Genomic DNA, 21969 nt, shown 5'->3' with positions numbered 1-21969 from the left:
TGGTTCTATAAGCACTCTCTTGCTCTTAGCTTGTAATGCAGATGCAGCTTTTTTTCTTGTGGCCCCTGAAGCATCCAGATCAAAATTAATTGTTTTTCTTGGTGTGAGAGACAGAAAACTTCAGTGTGGCCAGGATCAAGAACTGTCCTGTGTAATTCCTAGCTTGAATTGACAACATTGCAAAGACCAAGCTGCTCAGCTATCTAGTGCTTTCTGCTTTGTGGAGTACCTAGTCTAATTGAGGTGCCTTATAAATGCCATGTCAACTGATTGCTGCAAATCCTGCTAAACATTCCAAAATGTGTAAAGAGAAAAGTAAAATTATAGAAAATCTCTCAGCTATATATAAGATTTAAAGTGATTTATACTGGACAACGTTATACAAGCTGAAGTGATTCTACATCTTAAAAGATATGCACGTATCTAAATATAGGCATTTTATACAAAACTCTAAATAGACTGATAGGTGACAAATTGTGCATATACCTTCCAAAATAAAATGAACAGGAACTTATCCAGCGTGTATCCATTTTATCTTTGCTTCAAGAAAACTTAATTATATGAACATATATTATTTCTTATAGTCATAGTAATGGGTATAGAAATGTTAAGTGGGTTCTTAGTTAATCAAAGATAAACATTAAACCTCTCTAAAACCTATGATCTTTTTTGAATTCAGTTCTAATGACAGTTGCTTCTTCAGTTGAAGTCAGTGGATTTGGTATTAATAGGGATGAATATCCATACAAATGAGCTGGTTTAGACAGTGCAGTATCTTAGGTTTAAGGTAGCTTTTTTGAGTTTTTCTGTAAAGACAGTATGATGGGCAATTATGTCCTGTCCATTGTACCTGTTTTCAGTGTTTAGGTGAGTATTTTGTTAACTGTTGCAGAGAGGTCCCTTTGTTCAGTATTTGCTTTTGTAATTGTCATTCCAAAATGAATTTGTGACCAACGTTGGTCATTTCTTGTCCTGGCAATGAAATCTGAAACTTTTTGTGATATTGATGAGTACAAAGTTTGTCGAAGAAGTAGTAGATATTGGGCTATTTTACATATTAATTGAAGGAGATCACAATTTAAATTAAAATAGCTGAAAAACATAAAAAAAAAAATGGACAGGAATATGTAAGAAATCCACCTCTCTCCAGATGTAGTCCCAAGACTGGTTTTGTCCTGATAATTTCAGTTTTGTTCATCATTTTTTAGAGTGAATTTCTGATTATAAAAGAACTGAGGAGTGTGTGCTGTGTCTTGTGTATCTGCTAATTATTTCAATTAAAAGTTACTTATACTGTAACCTTTTAAACAGCCATGTGATTTAGTTATAGATATTTTTAATTGATTTAGGTATCATTTGGCACTCTTTCTTGCATATTTTGTAGCTATGCAGTCTTTTCCTTCCCGTATAGAGGCAATGTCTTCCTATCAATGATTTAACCAATATACTCTAAAGCCTTTTTGTGTGTGTGTGTGCTTGTGAAAATTATCCTTCACAAGGGGCAAAAGTCCATTCAGAATGAATCCAAGGGAATACTGCTGATCCATTTCAATTAAGTATATTCCTGCTCAGATAGACCTTGGCCACTATAACATTTTCTGAAAGTGAAAGTGTGTGCTTGTCAAAACCATTTGTTATTAACTTAACAGTACAACAAAGTACATTTTTCCCACTCTAACTTTACGTAAGCTTGAGGTCAGATTATTATAAATAAGCTTAATTGGTATGTAAGTGAGAATTTGACTTGTGTAAACTGACGTGAGATATAGGCTTATTTATCAGCCATACTGTCCTAAATTGCTCTCCTCTTAATTAAAAAGTAAGTAACAGTCATGCAATCGTATTACAGTGGGAAATGCTGAGAAAGACTGCTTCCTGAAGATAATTATTATGCTTACAGAATGATTGCAAAATGATTATAGCAAAAGAATAAACTGCAAATATGTGAAAACACCAGACACATTTGCCAAAAGATGTTGAGAATTGACCTTTTTAAGTGAATATCTTGCAATTTAGAATTCTGATATTAATTCTGAGTAAAAAGTCTTTTGTTTCAAAGTTTGTACAGAATGTACATTTGACTTGTAAAAGAGCAGTGAACCGTTTTGGTGGTTCTGCTGTTGAAATGTGACTCATTAGAAGTACTAAAATTCAAATTAGTACGTTATAGTGCAAGATTTGATTAGAACTATAATTTTGAAACCACCTGGAAAAGAAGATAGATAGGCAGTATGCATTACCTAACATGGTATTTAACCAGACTCTCTTATTAAGGGCCCAAACATGAAAAAAACGAGAAAAAAAAGTAAAATATGTGGGCATCCCCTTAGTAATCTTCACCTAGTCAGTGCGAACAAATCAAAGGAAACACTTGAGAAACAAGAACATGTTCCCAGGGGATCTTGAAGTTTTTCACTTCAGAATAGTTGCCATGAATGTGAACTGAAGAAATCAAATAGGCAGGAGGGTGGGCCATGTTTTGGATGCAGGGACTGAGATCCGTTATGATTGCAAGTTGAGTGCTTTCTATAGTCTGTTCTCCAGAGTTAGTCAAGTCACATAAATAACTGCCCCGCAACAGGAAGTCCGAGAACATCTACTGAAGCAAAGGCAATCGAGTTTAAATATGTAATTCCCATTCATATGTAAAGTCCCATTCTTATGTAAGAGCTCTGAATTTGTGTACAGTTGTCACTCATGGTTCATAATCTCTCAGCAAAGCACTGCCACGTTTTCTATCATGATCTGTCTGTAGCGCTCATAATTGCAAGAACAATTTTAAAAACTTTTGATGGGTTACAATAGACAAAACAAATTTCACTTTTACAATATGATATTTTAGCAGCAGTTAGTTCAAAACCAAAACGTCCTGTTGTTCTGGCTCAGTTGGAGCTTTTATTGCTTCTCCGGCTAACAAAAGAATGATCGCTTATCTATATATTTTTGTGAACTTTAATGATATGAGCTATAAATAAGAAAGAAAATTACTTTGCATTTAATTGTGGCAGATACGCATGTCACGATCTCTTTTGGAGATTTAGATAAGAATTGTCAGGAAGCAGTAGAGAAGCATAATATTGACCAAAATGACAGTAAACTCATCTTAAGGATCATATTACAAAAGACACTAGCAGTGGTAGCAAATGGAAATGCTTTGTCTTCATCTCCAAGCTGAAATGGTTTCTCTGTTTCAGAGGAACTCTGTTGAAATAGAAAATTGGTCTAGGAGCTGGTGAAGGATTGCAAATTAGTATAGGAAGTATTAAAAAAAAGTAAAGCGATAACTGGTAATATGTGAAGTATCTTGGCAAGAATTGTGGATCAAATCTGAAACTTCTATTGAATCCTCTTATATATGAATTTTAATGAAGGCTGACTAAAAATGCAATACCTTGTCCAGTTTCCAGTTAATCACTCCACAGCTTTGATTGAGATGTGGCGGTGAGATCAGAACAAGTATACTGTGTGAGGAGTTAAAAATCTCAACAGTGTGTTTCAGAGCTTCCTTAGTTCATGTCTCTTTGAATTGTATATTTGATATTCCAAAAATAAGGTGTTTTATAGCAGTTGCGGTAATTAGCAGGTAGAATGACACACTCAGCAGAAAATGTGGAAGGCTGCATAAACATCTATGAAGTATTGAAGGATCTTTTTTAATAAATTCTGCCAACTTTTTAATGAAAGTTGAGTAGTTATTTTTCTACACATAAAATATTCTAATGAACTAAATGATCTTTTAAAGTTCCTTCCAACCCAAAGCCATCCTGTGATTCTGTTATCCTGTGAGCTAATGCTGTATGTATTACAATCATATTTACTGTTCATTAAATTTTTCAGACCAACTTGAAGTATATTAGTTTGGTCAAAGAGTGTTCACAGATCTTTGATTCAGAAAATAAATTTAATGCAGAACCAACAATATACCAATAGATGGGCATCTGTAATATAAGGCACGCAAAGATAATTACGGTGTGTGCTTTAGACAAGGTTTGGCCTTCTATGGCTGAGTGTGAACCAAGAGAAGCTAATTTACTTACTTATTTTGCATGAGCTTTTTTTTTTTTAAGGGTTTTGGAAGAAATGAAATTAAACCTGGTACTTCAGTCTTCTGGTTGCTACTATTGCTCTGCTTCCTTGCATCTGACATTGAAGATAACTTTGTGTGTGGCATATTAAATGTAGTGGTTTAAATTACATTGATGTATAATTTAAATTTACTGAGTAATTATACTGTTGATCATAATGTAGAAGTTGGAACCAGGTAATCATTTAGAATTTGCATGCTCTGATATCAGGTCTAGGTTTAGTCTAATAAATCTAAATGTAACAGAACTAGAGAGAATACCTTTTGCATTAATATGCTGCTTTTAAACTTAAACACTTGAGAGCCTGAATGTACATTTAACCTCCTACACTTTGTGTAAGTCAGAAATGTTTTACTGTAATGCAAGTCTTTTGCATAAAATAATGAGCTTCTCACCTTGTGATGGTGAAATCTGTTAGCTTAAAGTCTGGGAGACGTGAACAAAATGCCCACCTATCTGCTGGGTCTAAGCTATATTTTACTTTTGGGTTGTAATGCAGATCAGAACAGGAAAAGAGACATTCATCAATCATATTGTGGTTCTTTGACCTCTATTTCTGAAATGCTAAGGGAGACTTAAATACATTAAAAAAAAAAAATCTTTCTGCCCAATTTTTCATAATACTCCATGAAATCTAGGGCTTCAAAAGCACCCTGTAAGCTTGGAGGGAGTGAAAGTGATAGGGATGCATAAAACAAGAACGATACACAAAGAGGATTATTTAGTAGAAGAAGAGTTCTGCTTTTTAATGTTGCAGCTCCTTCTTTCCCTGCATGACTTTTTTCATCTTTGTTGTTTATTTACTTATGTGTAGCCTTGTAGTATGGGGCATATGTATTCCAGTGTATCATAAGGATTCAATGCATCATAAAAATAGAAGGCAACACAGTAGGTGCAGTACTACAACATGTAACTTTATGGCATTCAGTTTCATAGAGTTTTTCATATACATAGTGTAAATCAAGAAAGTGACCTCTTTCTACTTCAGGAAAGTCTTACAAGTATTTTAGCAGTGAAACAGCAGTCGTTTACCAGCAGCTGATTGTCTACGTGCTGAGGATGTTATCAATAATGCATAAGATAACGTGTCTTTAAGTTAAAAGAGAAGTAGGATTGGTCTAAATTTTGCTTAATAAAGCATTATGCACAAGCTAGGTAGTGATAACTAAAGGACTGACAGCATCCATTATGTTAAAACATATGTCTGTTATTTGGAAATGTTACATAGAAGTGACACCATTTGTCTTTTTTCTTTCTTTTTTTCTTTTTTTTTTTTAACAATCTTATTTCAATTGCATTGAGATTAATATTTTTTTCCTATTCTCAGAAGGTGATGAGACCGGAGTGATGGATAGTCTCCTTGAGGCCTTGCAGTCAGGAGCTGCATTCAGAGATCGCAGGAAGCGTGTACCACGAGGTAAGATACTTTCTAAAAACTTAGTTACAAACTGAGTGGAGAAAAGCTGTTTCAGAACAGCTTGCAAACAGTTCTCATGGAAAACCATTGAGCCAATGTGAAAACTCAGCAGACTTCACCTTTGTCATTGTGGATTTTTAAGTTTGTAGCTCAATCTTCAGGTAAGAATAAGCTCTAAATCATAACGAGTTCCCGTTATGTTAGAAATGTCACTTAGAACTGCATGTTTGTCCTGGTATTTAAAAACAGAAGTTAAATTAATTGTGGGTGATGCTGTGGAAAATATTAATTTCTTACAGTGAGAGTTTAGGCCCGTAGCTGACCATCATTTTCAAGCAGTAGTCTTAGATGTTCCAGTTTCGTTGGAGGATGTACTGGGTGTAGTCATTAAGGTCAAAGTACAATAGAGTAGAATTTCTTTCGTGAGGAAGGTAATGTACTGTAAACATACTCTGAACAATTATTGCATCCTGCAGGTTTGTTTTTGAGAAAATTTGAGAAAGAGTTGAATAACTGCTGAATTTTCTCTTTTCACTTATAGTGTGTTAGTTACACGTTTTTAGACATCTATTGACTGTTTTCCAGTTTTTCATTCACAATGTTTTTGAATTAAAATATATATATTTCTCTTTAATCAAAGTTGAAAATTAGTTATTTGTTATTATAGACTCAAATACTTTAGATACATATTTCATATTTTATAAATCAGCTAGGTTTAGATCTGTGTTGGCTAATTTCTTTTTAAATTTTTTGAGGAGCTGTAGAAGCAAATTTTGCTGCTTTCTTACATATAGATAAAGATTGTATAATTTGGAATAAAATATTTGCCATGTGCCTGATATTGTGAAAAGGAAGTTCCTAATTTGCTTATAGCCATAAACGAATTTGCTACTGTTCCACTATCATTCTCAATTCAAAGCATGCTTTTGCTCTCAGAACTGAAGGAATTCCTCAATCAAAATATATTTTTATCTGTATCTTGAGAAATGTCTATGTAAGAGATGTTACCTCTGTGTTTTGGCCTGGGGAGTAATCTGTTACCCAATGGTGACTAAGAAAATTCCCAGAGACTGCACAAAATCTACAGAAGCTGAGAAAGCCAGCAGGATGACTAACCCCAGGTCTGGAAGCAGAGACACCTCTGACACTATACTGGGCAGAGCTACTGGAAAGTACCTTTTATTTCTCTTTTGATACATAGTTGCATTGTGATTGTGTGATTTTGCATTGTGTCAGTTTGTATTCTTGCGGGGTCTGGCTGAGGTATTTGATTGACCTTGGGGAACTTTCCGTGACGAAGAGGCCTAGATAAGCCATTTTCATGTTTTGGGCAACTGTAAGCTTTAAGTGACAAAAGTATTCCCAAAAAATTTCACGTAATAGCTAAAAGGAGACAGTAAATGTCAGTCCCAGACAAGAACCTGATTGAAGCTATTATATATAAATTTACTCATGGGATTTGGAAACATGCAGGCTCCAGTCTAGAAGTTCTGCATGCAAAGGAGAGGACACACACACACACACAAAAAAAGACCATTAATTATAGCACCTAGATATGGTACCTGACATTAGAGAAACTACTTTTACACACAGAGAAAGACTACTCGTGTGCTCATTGACCAACAGCATGAGTACCAATGAGTGAAATGATTATATGCAAAGCTAGCTTAATTTGCATTTGGACATTGGAATATTTGACAATTTTTTCTACTGTAGTGTTAGTAAAGTAATGCACAAATGATAAATACCTTTATTATTTTAATATATATATAATGAATATAAAGAAAAGAGGTGAAAATCATTGTTGCAATGTATGACTTCGCAGCAGGTTAATTAAACTGACACATATCTACTTCAAAATGGTTATTTTGCAGATAGAGAATTGTCTGTTCCACCCTGTTATAGGCACGTATTTTAGAATTTGACAGACCTGTAACTACAGCACAAAGACCATCATAGTTTCTTTATAGTGGCTGACATCTTAACTGTAATGGTTTACTTTTAAGTAGTTTACTTTATGCAAAACCAGTATTCATCTTACTGACTATAATGTAACAGAACAAAGCTTGGACATTTTAAAACTATTGTTGCACAATCAGGAGAAAATTACACTTGTGGGTCAGCATACCAAAAATAAGTGTTTGGTTAATGCTGTGGCAACGTAGTAGGCAGAGATGTGTAGTTAGGAAATATGTCCTCATGTGAGAAGGGGAATCTCATTGTCATGGCTCTTTTCACTTTTTTTTAAAATCTTTTTAGGCATGTTAATGTTTAAGAATCTATGCCAAAACATCCAGCAACAGCGACATAAGTAGAGGCTAACAGTCCCTGCTGGAGAAACAGTCTAGATGAACTTACTAGAAGTAGAAAGGTCCACCAAGAGTGCAGGGTGGGGGACACTTCACGTGGACCTGACAGTGTAATTGAAGAGATTTAGTTTTATTCTTAATACTCCTTAATGTTCTCTTCATTTATTTCCATTTAAGTCCCTATTTTTTTATTTTTTTATTTTTTAATTTAAGAAAGTATTGACTTGAACATACTGTAGCATCTTTGTCCCAATGCTTTTTTTCAGCAACTTGTTCATGGACTTAGAGTACTTCTTCTGAAGTATTTTTTGCCCCAAACCTTACTCTTTCATTTTTCATTTATGATAGTTTCTGAACATTTTAAATGCATAGAAGTTTAGTGAATTCATTCTCTTTCAATATTTTGTTCTAAAGTCAAACAAGTAACAGAATTAAAAGAGGATAGTGGTAGTAGTGGTGGTATTACTCTGTTTGTCGTATTCTCTCTTTATTTAAAAAAATCTAAAAGCTCTTTTGAGAGGCAGACGCTTTTCCCCCATCTATCATCTAATGGATGAGTAAACAAATGGTATATTTCTGCAGTCTGCATAAACTAGCATACACCAGCACTGGTGCTGAAAGAGGTTATCTTTCTCTGGCAAGATTTATATTTTTAAGTTTACGACAATATCTTGCTTTCATTTTGTGACTAGCATGAGGGTAGTGCATTTCTTATGGAGTCAGACAGTGTTTTTAACACAGTGTCATTGTCTCCATTACGGTTCTGAAACTAGCATAGGTGCTTCCTGTAATGATTGCACATTATTGCTGCAATGTCACAGAGCTGAGCTGCTTAGTTGGTAGTGTATGCAGCTGAGGAATTAGTTTTTAGGATGCAAAACTATCAGTGCTAGTTAATCAGTAAAAATGTTCTACTGGATTGCTTCAGAATGAATACTCTTGTAAAGGAGTAAAGGGTGCTACCAGTAGATTGAAGTTACTTTTAATGTTGAGTAAAAAATAGATGCAAGATAATTATAATAGAAATATATTTTCAGGAAATTCAACTCCAAGTCTTAAAATGAGTGGTATACTATTTAAAAAACAAACAAACAAAAAAGATACAAACCTTGAAAGAGTTGGTTTTGCTTAGTCCTTTTAAAACTATACTGCAGAGGAAGAGGACCTTAGATATTAGTTGTAATTTAAATATCATGTGCATACTGTACAATGTATTCTAGATGAATGCCTAAGGAAAAAAAAAAGGATGCTGGTATTTCTCAAGTTTTAGCTATGATCTTTTTGCTTTCCTTTTTGTGTGTGTGTGATTTCTCTATTTTTTTTTATACATTTTCTTTTAATGCATTAGGGATTTCTTACCTTGTTGAAAATGATTCTGTTTAAATACGTTGGTGTATAAAATTGTATAATAATGTCTGTGTGCCTGTAACTTCATGAATATGTTACTGGAGTGGATTTTCTGCCTTTCTGTATCTTTTTCTACAAAATTAGGTTAGAACAAAAAGTACATCATACTGAAATAGGGAGAATGTCTAATTATTGTGCAGGTCTCTCTGTATTTCAAATGAATAGATTTCTAAAATAACAGATTAAAAAAAAATCAAACTGAGAGTGTTTCTTCAGGAACTGATCTTCCTCAAGCATTTATACTCAATTTTCTTCTTGTTTTGTTTTGGAGATCTTTGAAATACATTGATTACATTGGTGGCTTGTGAGACAATGCCCATGGTAAAACGTCAGTTCACCACTTATGGTGTTTATTCTAGTTATAAAATACAGAGATAATAAAGATTATAAGATACAGAGATATCTTTCCCTAAAACATCAGACTTATGCTGGTAACCAAAAAAATGTAATCTTACTATGTGCAGTCTGAAAACAAGAAAAAAAAAAAAAGTTGCAGTTCCAGTAACAGTGTGTGCTTAACACAGAAACAAGTAACTATTCAAATTAGTTGCAAATTGTCACTGGTTTTGTAATCAAATAAGTTCTAAACATTACTGCAAACTTAACACAGTAAATTAATTGCAGTCTACAGGCAATCTGATCTGACATTGTTGGTTTTTTGGGATGTGTTTTGTTTTTTTTTCCAAGCTTCCTCCAAAATATAACTAACAGCTGGCATTCTGTAGAAGATTGTATGAGAAGCTGAAATACTAAAAGCTCTCTGGTATATTTATCTAAAATGCAGCTCACAACTTTGGTAGATGTACTGATGGAAGTTTTGAGGTGATGTGATCTGAAATGATAATAAACAGTAGAACTAGGTACTTGAAAGACAAGTAATTGTTGTCAGGCAAATACATTCTTATCTTCACATTGTGCATGCAAGTTATGATGCTTTTGCTCTGGAGTGACCTTTATGCTCCTAACAACACTTTGCTTAAAAATTGTTGTTTGTGATAGGAGAAATGAGGTTGTCTTTATCTTGAAAATATCTTTTTCTGAAAGAGACCTGGAGACTGCATACTCTTTCTACTCCTGTCTGTACTCTTAGAAATAAACAAATAGTATTTTGTTAGTCTTTAGAGATGTGGAACTCTTAAATTGGACAAATATTTCCCATGACAGTTTTTGTATCAAGTGCAATCTTGGAGCTTTCTCTGCTTAACAGAAAGCATCTGCACCTCTCCTGTTATATTCTCTGCTGCTCTTAGAGTTCCTGTTTCACAAGTCAGTAACAATGAAGAAAGGATAGTCAGAAAAGTCCCAAGACGGTTGTAACAACTTCCCTATGGTTACAAAGTTCAGAACATTTCTGTTGTTTTTTTTTTGGCATTTTCTGCATTTTCTTGTCTATGCTGTATTCCTGCAAAACAAGGTTTTGTCATTGTGAACAGGTTTTGTTTTTAAAAAATTGTCTGATTCTCCTAAAGTTTTAGCTTTCATGATTTTAGTTTTTTTCCCCAAATTTCTCATGTAGATTTGAATATCTGCATGATGATATTTTTTATCAGTTCCTACTTGATATAAAATGAAAAAAAAAAAAGTGAGAATAAGATGTACGTAGGACTTTGATTTCCACTCTCCACTCCAGTGCAATAAAATTTTTGTTTCTATATCTTTTTTGTTAGCTTTTTTTGAATGTAGTCTGTTTTATATTTGGTATCGAACAATTAGAATTAAGACTGCATTTGCTTTTTTTTTAGTCCAAAATTCTGGAAAAATATAATAGCGTGAAATATATTTCAAATTAAAAGTATGTAATACAGACTCTTGGTTTAGCCTTCTAAAAAGTATCAATACAAATTTACTATATTGATGATCTAATTAGTTCAAGTTTACTGAGTTTAACTAAACAGTAAGTGTTTGATTTAGAGAGAGAAATCTGTGGTATGTCAACCTTTTCAGACATAATCCTACTTTCAACGTTGTCTGACAGGTAGTCAGCCCATCAGGCCTGAGGATGTGCTCCAAAGCAGCTCATCTCTTCACTCTTGACTAGTTATTTATGTTATGAAGCATAATTCACAACTGGCACATGGAAAGTTCTTGTTTGGAATGAACTTGCTCCGCAGCCATAGAAGAGAAATGAAATTCCTACTTTTGGAGTCGGTTATAGTCTGTTTTGCATAAGGTTTGAATACCATGCGGGGGGGGAAGGGGGAAAGGAAAAACAAACAAAATGATCACCTTCATGTTCTTCAGCCCTGAAGTAATAAATGTATGTAAAACCAGGGCTCAGGAGAAATCATGAACAGTTCTAGGATTCAGCAAAAGCTTGTAGAAAGTTTTCCTAGCACTCATCCATATGATGGACTCATATGGTCCATGGATACCACTAGGTGGTACCGTTAAACCTCCCTTTTTTGAGAACATTAGTGCTATTTGTAATCCAAAGATTTTTTGGAAGAACTTAAGTAAAAGTTTGAGTTTCATTTGTGTCTATGACTTCTGAAATGAATTAGCACATCTTTGGCTGAAATTGTTTTCCCCTACAGTAGGCAATACAATCTTTCCCATAATGGTAATCAGATTATAAATTCTGGCAATAAAGAAAACTTTCAGGTGAATTCACTTCAAATTACTCTGAATGTGTCCTAGTTGCTGTCTAAAATCCACTTCCATAGTATATAATCTATTCTCCAAACGTAATTTACATTTTTCATAGAATTTTCTTGAACCAGCTTTGTTAATGAATGAAAAAAACAAATATTTTTAATCTTTGTTTCATAGTTTCATTCTTTTATGAAGATAATAGTGTATCTTTGGTGAAACTATCAATTTCAAACTGTGACTGATTGCAAAATACTAAGTAAGGCGTAAGACATAATTTTCTAACTTACTGTTGGCTCACATTGTCTTGTACTTTAGATCTTATATGTGCATGCTTTTTATACAGTAATTAATCTTTTAGGACTGTCACGAGGCCATGCTAACTCTAACTGAAATAAAAAAGCTTGTTACTGAGAATGGAGATCTGATGTTAAATGGTGGAATAACAGTTCAAAACAACTGCATCTTGAAATTGTGAACTCTTAGAAATGAAAACAGGTAAAAAAAAAATTTATGGTGCATTTTTTTCATTGACAGTAGTAATTTTAGTAAGACGGTAGCAGAAAAGAGGGAATCTCTGTATTCATAATGGCTCCCTATCCCCTATTTCTCCTTCTTTGTGTCTTTGACTTAACAAAGGTGAAGCTTTTCATCTTAAGATCTACACAGTGCAGTTGCAGACAGCAGGGGGAAGAGTTGGTCAAATTACCACTGTAACAAACATCTATAAAACAAAACAAAAAAAATTTACATTACCAATGACAAATCAAAGCTGAAAGTTCGCCTTGCCTGTTGTCATTCATTGCCATTCATATTTAGAAAGCAGACTGCTGTGATAATTGATTTGATGGTCCAGCTTGAGTGGAAGCACTTCTGGGCATAGCAGGCCTCAGAGATGCCAAAAAAGAAGAAAAGGTGGGAATGAAATAATGCACTACTTTCTCCTCAGAGGCATGTGGCCCAGTTTTTGAGAACAGAAAAACATGCTTTAGAAGAAGGGGAAAAAAAACAACTCAGTAATAAATACAAAAATGACCATATAGCCTCAGTCAGATAAAAATAGGCATTCAAGCAGAGACAATGAGTGTACATATTTTACTGGCAGGTGAATAATAGGAGAATGCTGTGGAAATAATCTGATTTTTAACGGACTCTATCCATGGGAGTACCTTTTTGCTGTTTTTTTTGTGTGTGTGTAAGAACAAAAGAGGTTCCCCCAAAAAGTAAATTAAGAAAAAAAAAAGTAACTTTTCTTTTTTGAAGGTTTTCAAAGAGGAATTGATGATTCAGAAGAAAGGAAAGAAGACAATTATTGAAATCAAAAGGCAATATTTATGTGTTTGGATTATCTGAGCTCCTATTGAGTTTGCTTACTTCAATCAATAGATGATAATGAAGCTTGTCTCTGTATTTTTGACTAGGGGGTAGTGTTCACTCATAGCCCCCTGCTGATATGAATAACTTAAGACACTGAACTGCTAGTTGAGGAAAGAAGTAGATTAAAAAAAATTACTGAATTCAATGTTTGACCTCTTAATCGTGACTGCTAGCTCAACTGTGTACCCTGCCATTGATTTAAACCAAACAAAGCCAGATTAAAGATGTGAGCTATCAAAATAGGAAATTGTAACCGGAACGAGTTGCCTTCTGAGGGATGCTTATTTACTTGCGAAAATAAATGTGGTCTGTCAACTTTGCTGAACTCTTTGTATTCAGTCTTAATCTTTTATATACAACAAAGAAGTAAATCAAATTTAACAGTAAAGATGTGTGCAAAAAAAAAAAAAAAAAGGTTTGAATTAGATAGTAGGAGAGAGTAAGCATGCTGATCCAATCCATGTATAAATATTACTTCTCATCCTCAGTCATTTTTTTTCTTCTTTTCCTGGATATATTTCCCTTTATATCTTTCCCCCCACTCTTTACATATTTTCTGACAAAGAAGAAAAAGCTCTAGCTCAGGAAAGCTTTATTGCTTTATTTCTTTTCAACCTGTCTTGTGAACATCTGTAGTTGTTGATTGAAGGAGGATGATAATGAATGAAAGAATTAAGGGTTTGTGAGGCAGTGTAAGGTTGTGTTCGGCAGGATCCAGAGTTATGTAGTTGGTATCATCGCACAAATGAGCAATGACTTGTAATTAGTCTGAAGTTTTGGTTATGCCATTTTTATATGATGCATTTTAATAAATCTTGTAATACCTGCAAGAAAACCACCTAGTGGTAAAATCAAGTACGCATATTCAGTTTTTGTTTATTCATAATAGTACAGCTCTTATTTTAAGAACATCTAGGTTTTGGCAGAGGTTAAAATTGGTCTCAAGACTTCACAAAGTGAATTCATAGTATAGAGATGATTAGCTACTGCATTCATAACAATGTGAGTACCTAGGGATTGAATTTATTTTGTTGTAACATGTCCATGGAAGCTAATATTTTGAATCTGTTCATAGGGTTGTGTGTTTAAATCCTATAGCCAGTGTCTTTTAAAATTTGAAAGTCTTTAGGTATATATGGAACAGTATCGTTTTCATGCCTTCATAAAGATGTGGATTTTATCATTAAATTTTTGTAATAGCACAAGTCACACCCTGTTTTCAAACCCTTCAGTTCAAGAAAAAAAGGAAAGCTTTTCTTCATTTGTGAAGCCATTGAAAAGCTGTTTTTGGAGAACTAAATGCATGTTAACAGTAAGCAAGAGATTCTATACAGAAAAATGGTGTACACAATAACTTTTTATGGTGTTCTGTTTCATTTTTAGGTAATACATATAGTAAAACAATAGCAAATCATTGCTTCCAATTATCTCTTGGAGATAAATATGCAGCTTAGGTACAAGCGGTCTGTTACTGACAGTTGTAACGTTTCTGCCTTGTCTGCAGGAATTGTTCTGTTTTTCTTGTCAGAAGACTTTTAGAACTCTTAGTGAAAGCTGCATTGTGATGTTGCTTGGTGGTGGGGTGTGCAAGGAGCTAGAAATTGTCGCAAGGAAGGTGGGACAAGTGAGAAATTAAGAGCTCTGTTTTAGTTCATACATTAGAAATTCATACAGACAGCCATGAGGTGATGGCAGGGAGCATACTGAGCTGCATAGGACAGTACCTGGATTAATCTAAGTGGATCAGTTATACATCAGTGTTGAGTCAGCCAGAAACTGAAATCCAGATAAGTTCTATGATACTCCAGAATGTGTGAGTTCTCCTTTGTACATGTAGGAAAAATTTAGTTATTTCCTGAGCATACAGAATATCACTGGTGTATCAGAGCTGCAACTCAGAGCTCTTGTTGGAAATATAATTAGATCTTGATTAAAATACAGTAATCTGATTTTTGTTAGAAGATATTTACTTCAAATTTCATGTTAACTGCTGTATTAATAGTGTTTTCCTGCCCAGTGATTTGTAGTAAATTGTAGTCGCTTTTATTCTAATTATTATCAATTGGTTAGTATCATTCCTTCACTAATTGCATGTCTAGTGATACCATCACCTGCGCTTGGGTTGGGACCATAGGAAATCGAGGAAATAGAGCCTGTGCTCAGCATCCTGGCTAAAAAACTGTGTCTCTAAGAGGAATATTGTAGCAACTATTTCATTATGTATATTTATATACAGATATGATTATGCAGATCCTGTCTGTGGCCTGACCTGGGAAGCCCTGAGCAGTGGGAAAAGTCAGAACAATTTTTTTCCACTGACATTTTTGTGGAGTTTCTCCCATTGTACTGCCTACTTTATTCATACAGCAGTGGTGGTTGTGAATGCGTTGATAAAAGTCCACTGATCCTATGAAACAATTTTCTTTTGACTCTTTTCCACTGAATGTTAATACAGAAAGTGGGGATAGAACTGGAATGGCAGTATTTTGTGATCTGATGCATATGCTCTTAGGATCAAACAAAAGTCTGCTCTGGAAGCAACCTCTGTGGAGGTCATCCAATCCGTCCTTCAGCTGAAAATAAGTCCTTCATTAGGGTCTGTATCACTTAGTATCCAAATAATTGGCTGTGTTGGGTAAAACCTACTCTGATGGCCAGCTGTCGTAACATTTCAGAAGAAAGCAAAGTGTTCTGTAACTGGTTAAATGTGCTTTCCATACTGTCACATCGTTTTTAATAGTCACATGGAATTTCTAAACCATAAAAACAACCTGTCCAAAGCTCTTCTCAAAGCAAAGGAGAGATCAGCACAAAAGCACCTTATTTTAAAAGGAAGAAAGCTATTGGAAGGTGACAGCTGGAATCCCAGTGCTTAATCTGTGTAATTAAAACTTTTCTAAGGAGCAGGAGAAGCAGGTTAGAATTGAGGTAGTTTTAGGAGTTAATTAGCAGGGTCTTTTTGAATATTAAGAATGCCTTTGAAGGATAAAGTTTTGAAAAGTAGTTCAGGCCTTTCAAACAGCATAAATTAAGGCTGAAACTTTTTTATACATCCTCAAGATGCAAACAGAACTATTCTCCCTTACTGATCCATATGCTTCCATCAGAAATATAATCATATTTACTTCTCAATGTGTGATTCTCATTTGCTGATTTACAGTACAGATGATCCTTGTCATGTTTGTCAGTGTCCCTTGCTCTAATTCTAGGAGTTCTCAGAATGACTTATGGAGAAATCCTTCATTTCATATTTTGTGTAGGAGTACCTCAGACAGTATTTGGATGTAGCAAATTTCTGAATAAAATGCTCCACGACCAAGAGTAGTCTGCTTAAGAACATGCTATAGACAACCTATAGTGCAAATTGTGCGTGGAAGATAAAAACTCTTCTACAGTGAGGGTCAAAACACTTTTATCATTTGAAAAATTATATCTATTTTATCACTTGCTTCATCTTGATGCTGTGTGGTGAGAATATGCAGGACTTAAAAGTCATTTCTGCTGTATAGAAAATGAGTAATACCTGCATACCATAATATTACATATATATGTCCATGGAAACACTTATACATACATAAAAGATTTGTGCCAGCACAGAATTTTTATGCAGCAGTGAAATTTTACATTTACCCTAAGTGGACATCATACTGATTCTGCATGCAAAAACATTCCAAAATGTCAAAATAATTTGAGTGAGAAAAGTATTATGTAGCTTTGGTTTATCAGTTTATAAACTTTGTTTCTCACTTGTAAATTTTGCTCTTATGATGATCTGTCATGCCTACCAGTTAGAATGCTTCATCCTCATTTACCTAATTCTCATGCATTGCCAGAAAAGGATAAATATAAAAACAATTGTAATTATTTTATAATCTGAAAATGTTGAAATTTATTTTTATCTGAATAATGTTTTCAACCATGAGAATGGGAAGCTTCTTTGCTGAGGATGAAAAATATTCGCATTTTAATTTAATTTTAAAACAGCAGACTTCAGTGTGAAAGTTCCAAACTTCATTTTGGAAATGGTTTCCATAGAGGCAAGTGCAATTAGTAATGATTTCATAGTATGTATCGTTTTATTCCTATCTAATACATATTATATAAAGGGCAAAAATTTGTTTTTACGGTCACGTTGATTTTAGAAGTACAACCTGAAAATTAGAAAGCTGAAATACTTTAGTTAACATTTTCATGCAAAATCTTACGTGGTCTGAAGTCTTCCAATTCCTCACAGTCATTTTAAAGTAATATTATTATGAACAAAAAAAATGAATATTAAGTATGAACTACAGTGAGTGTTTAGGGCTTTTAGGGGAAAAGAGGTGGAAAAGAGCAATATGAGTGTGAGAGACAATTTTGGTGGTTTTGCTGTTATGTCAAACAGTGGCTGCTTCCAGCTTTAAGCAGAAATGTAGTAGTACAGTCAAGGTGACTTAACATTAGAAAACCCACGGGCATCTTGAATTTTCCATCTCTTCAGTAGATGATGTACAAATGAAAAAAGACAGCGATGTGGTATTTATGGTTTATAAAACTAAGTATTTAAAGACATCCTAATAAACTTATCTTGAAAGCAGTGATGTACAGTAGGCGTGGTATCATGACAGTGTCTCTGCAAATGTTTCAGATCCTGTGTGTTAGTGTTGTGATACCTCAAATATTATACTGACATTTGCAGTCTTTGCACTGTGCATTATTCACCAATATTTGTGATACGTGACATTCTTGCTAAGTACTGTCAGGTACAATATATCATGAAAGAATTCTTTAGAGTATACCCAGAGACTCCAATCTTTATGCAGGGACACATGTCCTTGAGAAGATATCCTGAGTTAAAAATTTTCTGAGCCCTACAGAATTGAAATTATTAGGAAACTCCATATGATAGGCTAAAGTAAAACATGTTATCAAAATAGAAAATTTAACTTCAGGTGCAATGCTGGCAATTGAAAATTAGCTGTATGCTTCAGCGTAGCAAATTTCTTACATGGCCTGTATGTGACAGTTCTTCCCACTCAGCTATGGTAAATCCACTTAAATTATTCTCAAGATCTTCAGACAAAACAAATGTTCCCAAGGCTTTAATTGTATCAACTGTGTACCTACTGATAACCTTCCCATCTAAAGGATGCAGGCTTTGGGGACTGGTGGTTTAGGTTAATTCACACTTCTGGTTTTCAGGAACATGGACAAAGAGTTCATTTATCTTCTGTACCCTTTGTGAAAGGGGAATGAGGTCATGGATTCTTTTGCAGCAAAATAGCTGGAGGTGGATTGGACCCAATGACTGCAAAAGGATTTTCATAATCTTTCTGAATCAGATATTATATTTTGGTTAAATATACACCTTTCTTTTTCCTGTGAAGAAGAAAAGATGGAAAATACAGAATAGAGGGAAAGCTTTGGCTCTGCTGCATTCTTAAGCGATGCAGTTAGGAAGTATATTAATTTCTACTTAAGAAGACTTTTGGACTAATTGCACAGTCATAATTGGATAAAATCATTTTGCATTTGTGACAAAGTAAGGGGAAGATGCACAATATAAGAATAGCTTTTTTCCAAGTTCCATGTGTTTGGCCACGTACTTCTGTTTTTGTAATAAATAGCTAGATTGTGCTGGTAGGTATAATGCTGAGGCAACAAGACTGGATTGCATGTTGGTATACATTTAATATTTCTAATGGAATGCAAGTTCTGCATTATATGTTATTTATTCTGTTACCATGTTGCAGAGAAAATTAATACTTTTTATTAGATTATCATCTTTTGGAAGTGTCCTGTAATTAACCACCAAAAGTAATGAATTCTGAACTGTTTTCAATTATTTATGACTAAAATTATCTTAAAATGAGAAGAAAAATTGGTTTTATTCCATTGAAAGCTTCACTCCTTTACCGGTGTTGTTGTAGTAGAGGTCTAGGGTAACCCGCTTTTTAAATTAAATGTCAAATATAATTTGCCATTAGAAACAAAATGTATGCATACAGTCTGAAGGAGAAAAAAAAGACACTTCGGCATCATTTAATAGTGAGTTATATGTAACATCAACTTTTTTTAATCAATTAGATTGTTTGGCAGAACAAAAATGTAAGAGATGTGAAGGTGTACTTGTGTGTATGTAGGTACAGACACCCCTACTTCTGCATGTTTTCTTACATTACATACAGTGCTGTCAATAGAGCAGACTACAGGTTAGTCACAGACATTCTAGAAATAATAGATTTCATAATTTAATGTTTTTCATAAAATATTAATGACTTTTGAAATGTGAAATTCCTGCTTTGTTGGTTCTGGACATCTCAGGATGATGTGTGTATGAGCGGAGAGGTGATTGATGGAGAAGAGCAAAAAGCCGTAAAGTGTTTCTGCCAACAAAGAAAACTCTGAGGCAGAAGAAATTGATGCACAGGCTATAAATTTGTCTCTCCATTTTTCCACTGCTTTTAGTTTTAATGTTACTTCCCTGCAGTCATGATCTGAAAGCTTAAAAAAATTACCTAAAAGTCACAGCATATCAGTTTTAGTAAGTTGAAGTCAGTTTCACTATAGAATTTTGCAAAGCACATTATTTAAACAATGTGGCTCGGTGAGTTGACAGCTTGATCTTAAAATTGATGCTGTTCTTAACTAAGCAGTGTTATCGCTACAAAATCACTGAGTTAAAATTCTTGCATATATTTTCTTACTATGGGCTCTTTTCAAGGTATATTGTTCCTCTGTTTCATCTAAGCAGAGGATAATGTGTAAAAATGTCTACAGGAAATAAAGGTCCCCTTTTCACTTACACATTAACCGTGCTTAGCAAACATTCCTTTGCTCCTAATTTTCTAAAAAATTGGTTACTGCTGCAAAGAAAATGCATAAATAAGCATTCTGCATTATATTTTTCTTTATTTATAAAATCATTTTATTTTGTTTGAATTATCATCTAAGTTTGCTTAGTAATTCCTAAGGGCTATTAGATGATCATTAAATCTTGATTTTCTGTCAGGAGGAATTAATAATCTTGACTTCAGAGTGAATTTAGAAGCAGTAGGGGATTGGAGTCAAATATTTGAATACCATTTCAGTGTTGAATTGGTTATTCATGTTTCAACTCAGACTGACTGGTAGATAAAAAAATAAATTCAGTTCATAAATCCTTCTTTGCATTTTAATACTTGTTTTTGTGTTTTTTTTTCCTCTCAGCTGGGTTAAAATGTACATGGTTTGGGATTGCTGCTTGGATGTTCTTATGAACACCTTCTCAGTCAATTTCTAATAAAGATCACACTAGCTGCATGCATAGATTGCATGTAAAGCTATTTTCAGAAATTGAACTCTGTAAGAGTGAGTTTCTGGATGAATTGGTCAATTTTATTTTAAAAGAAAGCTGAAGTTAAAGCAAATACTTTAATAGCCTGATATTGCCTTCCAATAAAATGCCACTTAACTGGGAACGTATTAGAAACATGTTCTAGACATAATAATCAAATTAAGAAAGGACAGCTAATTTGTCTCCATTTTCCCCTTTTTTTTGCCTTCCGTTGTTGTCCTTGCATAGCTTCCTCTCTGTGCTTTTAGCAGAGATGATGGGAAAAAGTTTTGAGAGCTTTTTATTTATTTACTTTTACATAATACGGAAGGCTTTTTCCCCCATCACAGTGCTGACTGAAGTCCCTTTGGCTGTGTCTGTAGCATAGGCAGATGTTTAATGGTGTATTTGAGAGTCTTGATCCACATGTGCACACTGCATCTACATCGTGGTGCTCCTCCAGGCAGTTTTGCAAAGGAACTCATATGCACAGACCAGAAGTGACCTGACTTATTCTCTGCTGGGTATACCAAATAGAAGGATCAGAGCATATCTGTGAATTTTGTTTACTTTCTCTGTATATATTTTAGCCTATGGGCGCATAATAACTATTTTAGAAACTAAGATAAATAATAGATGTTAATTTATTTTCATTATATATAATTACTTATGAAGAAGTCTCACAGAAAAATTCTGGCTTAAGCTTTGAATAAATTAGAAATGATAAATTGGCAAAGAGGGGGAAAAAAATACAACAAAAAACCCCACAAGAACAAGAACTTACCCATTTGAAAAATAGCACTGAAATCATAGCCTTGATATTTAGAGCTGCTGAGAGTATGGATATAAATACTAATGGTGAGCCCAAAATAACTAGTGTTAATATTTATTATTTCTGAATCCCTTATATGTGCTTGCTGAGAAGTAAGAATTGATGACATATTCAGAAGGGACTTCGGGAAATCATGTAATACAACCTCCAACTTTTGAAGCGTAAATGTCACCTACTAGATGAAGCCAGCTGTGCTGTCAAGCCAGGTCCTCAAATCTTGTACAACTGCCTGATCACCTCATTCTACTGTTGCACTACATTTGTAGTGAAGATTTCTTTTCTCCTATGCTTAAGCTGCAGTTGTTGACTATTACCCCTTGTTATACCCTCTACATAACCAAGAAGAATTTAAATGTGTTTTTGCCTCGCAAAAGTAAGACCTCACTTTGCAGTCACAGGTTGCAATTAGATCCCCCCCTTTAGCTAAACAAGCTCGACTCCCTGAGCCTTTCTGTAGTTTGCGTGAATGGCTATCTCATAGATCATCTGACAGAAAAGGCAAGAGAAGGCATCCTGACAAAATGAATGCAGAGTTTCATAAAGGAGAAATACTGCAACTACATGATGTGAATCAAAGTGTGCTTTTATATAGAAAGTAAATTTTACAAAGGCAGGAGGGGTGGAGATACAAGAATCAATTGTTACAGTGTCTTATTTGG

General features: G+C 34.2%; 1 protein-coding gene across 5 annotated transcripts in view; it reads left to right on the top strand.

Moving 5' to 3' along the window:
* The window catches only part of DIAPH2 (diaphanous related formin 2), a 153090-nt gene that overhangs the window by 113560 nt on the left and 17561 nt on the right, over positions 1 to 21969 (top strand). For all 5 annotated transcript variants that reach the window (XM_085230902.1, XM_085230901.1, XM_085230900.1 and 2 more), the window contains one exon: positions 5413 to 5502. In XM_085230902.1, the coding sequence (XP_085087028.1) occupies positions 5413 to 5502 (90 nt within the window). The remainder of the gene's footprint in view (positions 1 to 5412; positions 5503 to 21969) is intronic.

The sequence above is a fragment of the Meleagris gallopavo genome, chromosome 9, assembly GCF_905368555.1.
Source record: "Meleagris gallopavo chromosome 9, MGAL_WU_HG_1.1, whole genome shotgun sequence".
In the NCBI taxonomy this organism is placed as follows: domain Eukaryota; kingdom Metazoa; phylum Chordata; class Aves; order Galliformes; family Phasianidae; genus Meleagris; species Meleagris gallopavo.
The sequence above is the reverse complement of the archived record's forward strand: the minus strand, read 5'-3'. Positions and strand labels throughout refer to the sequence as shown.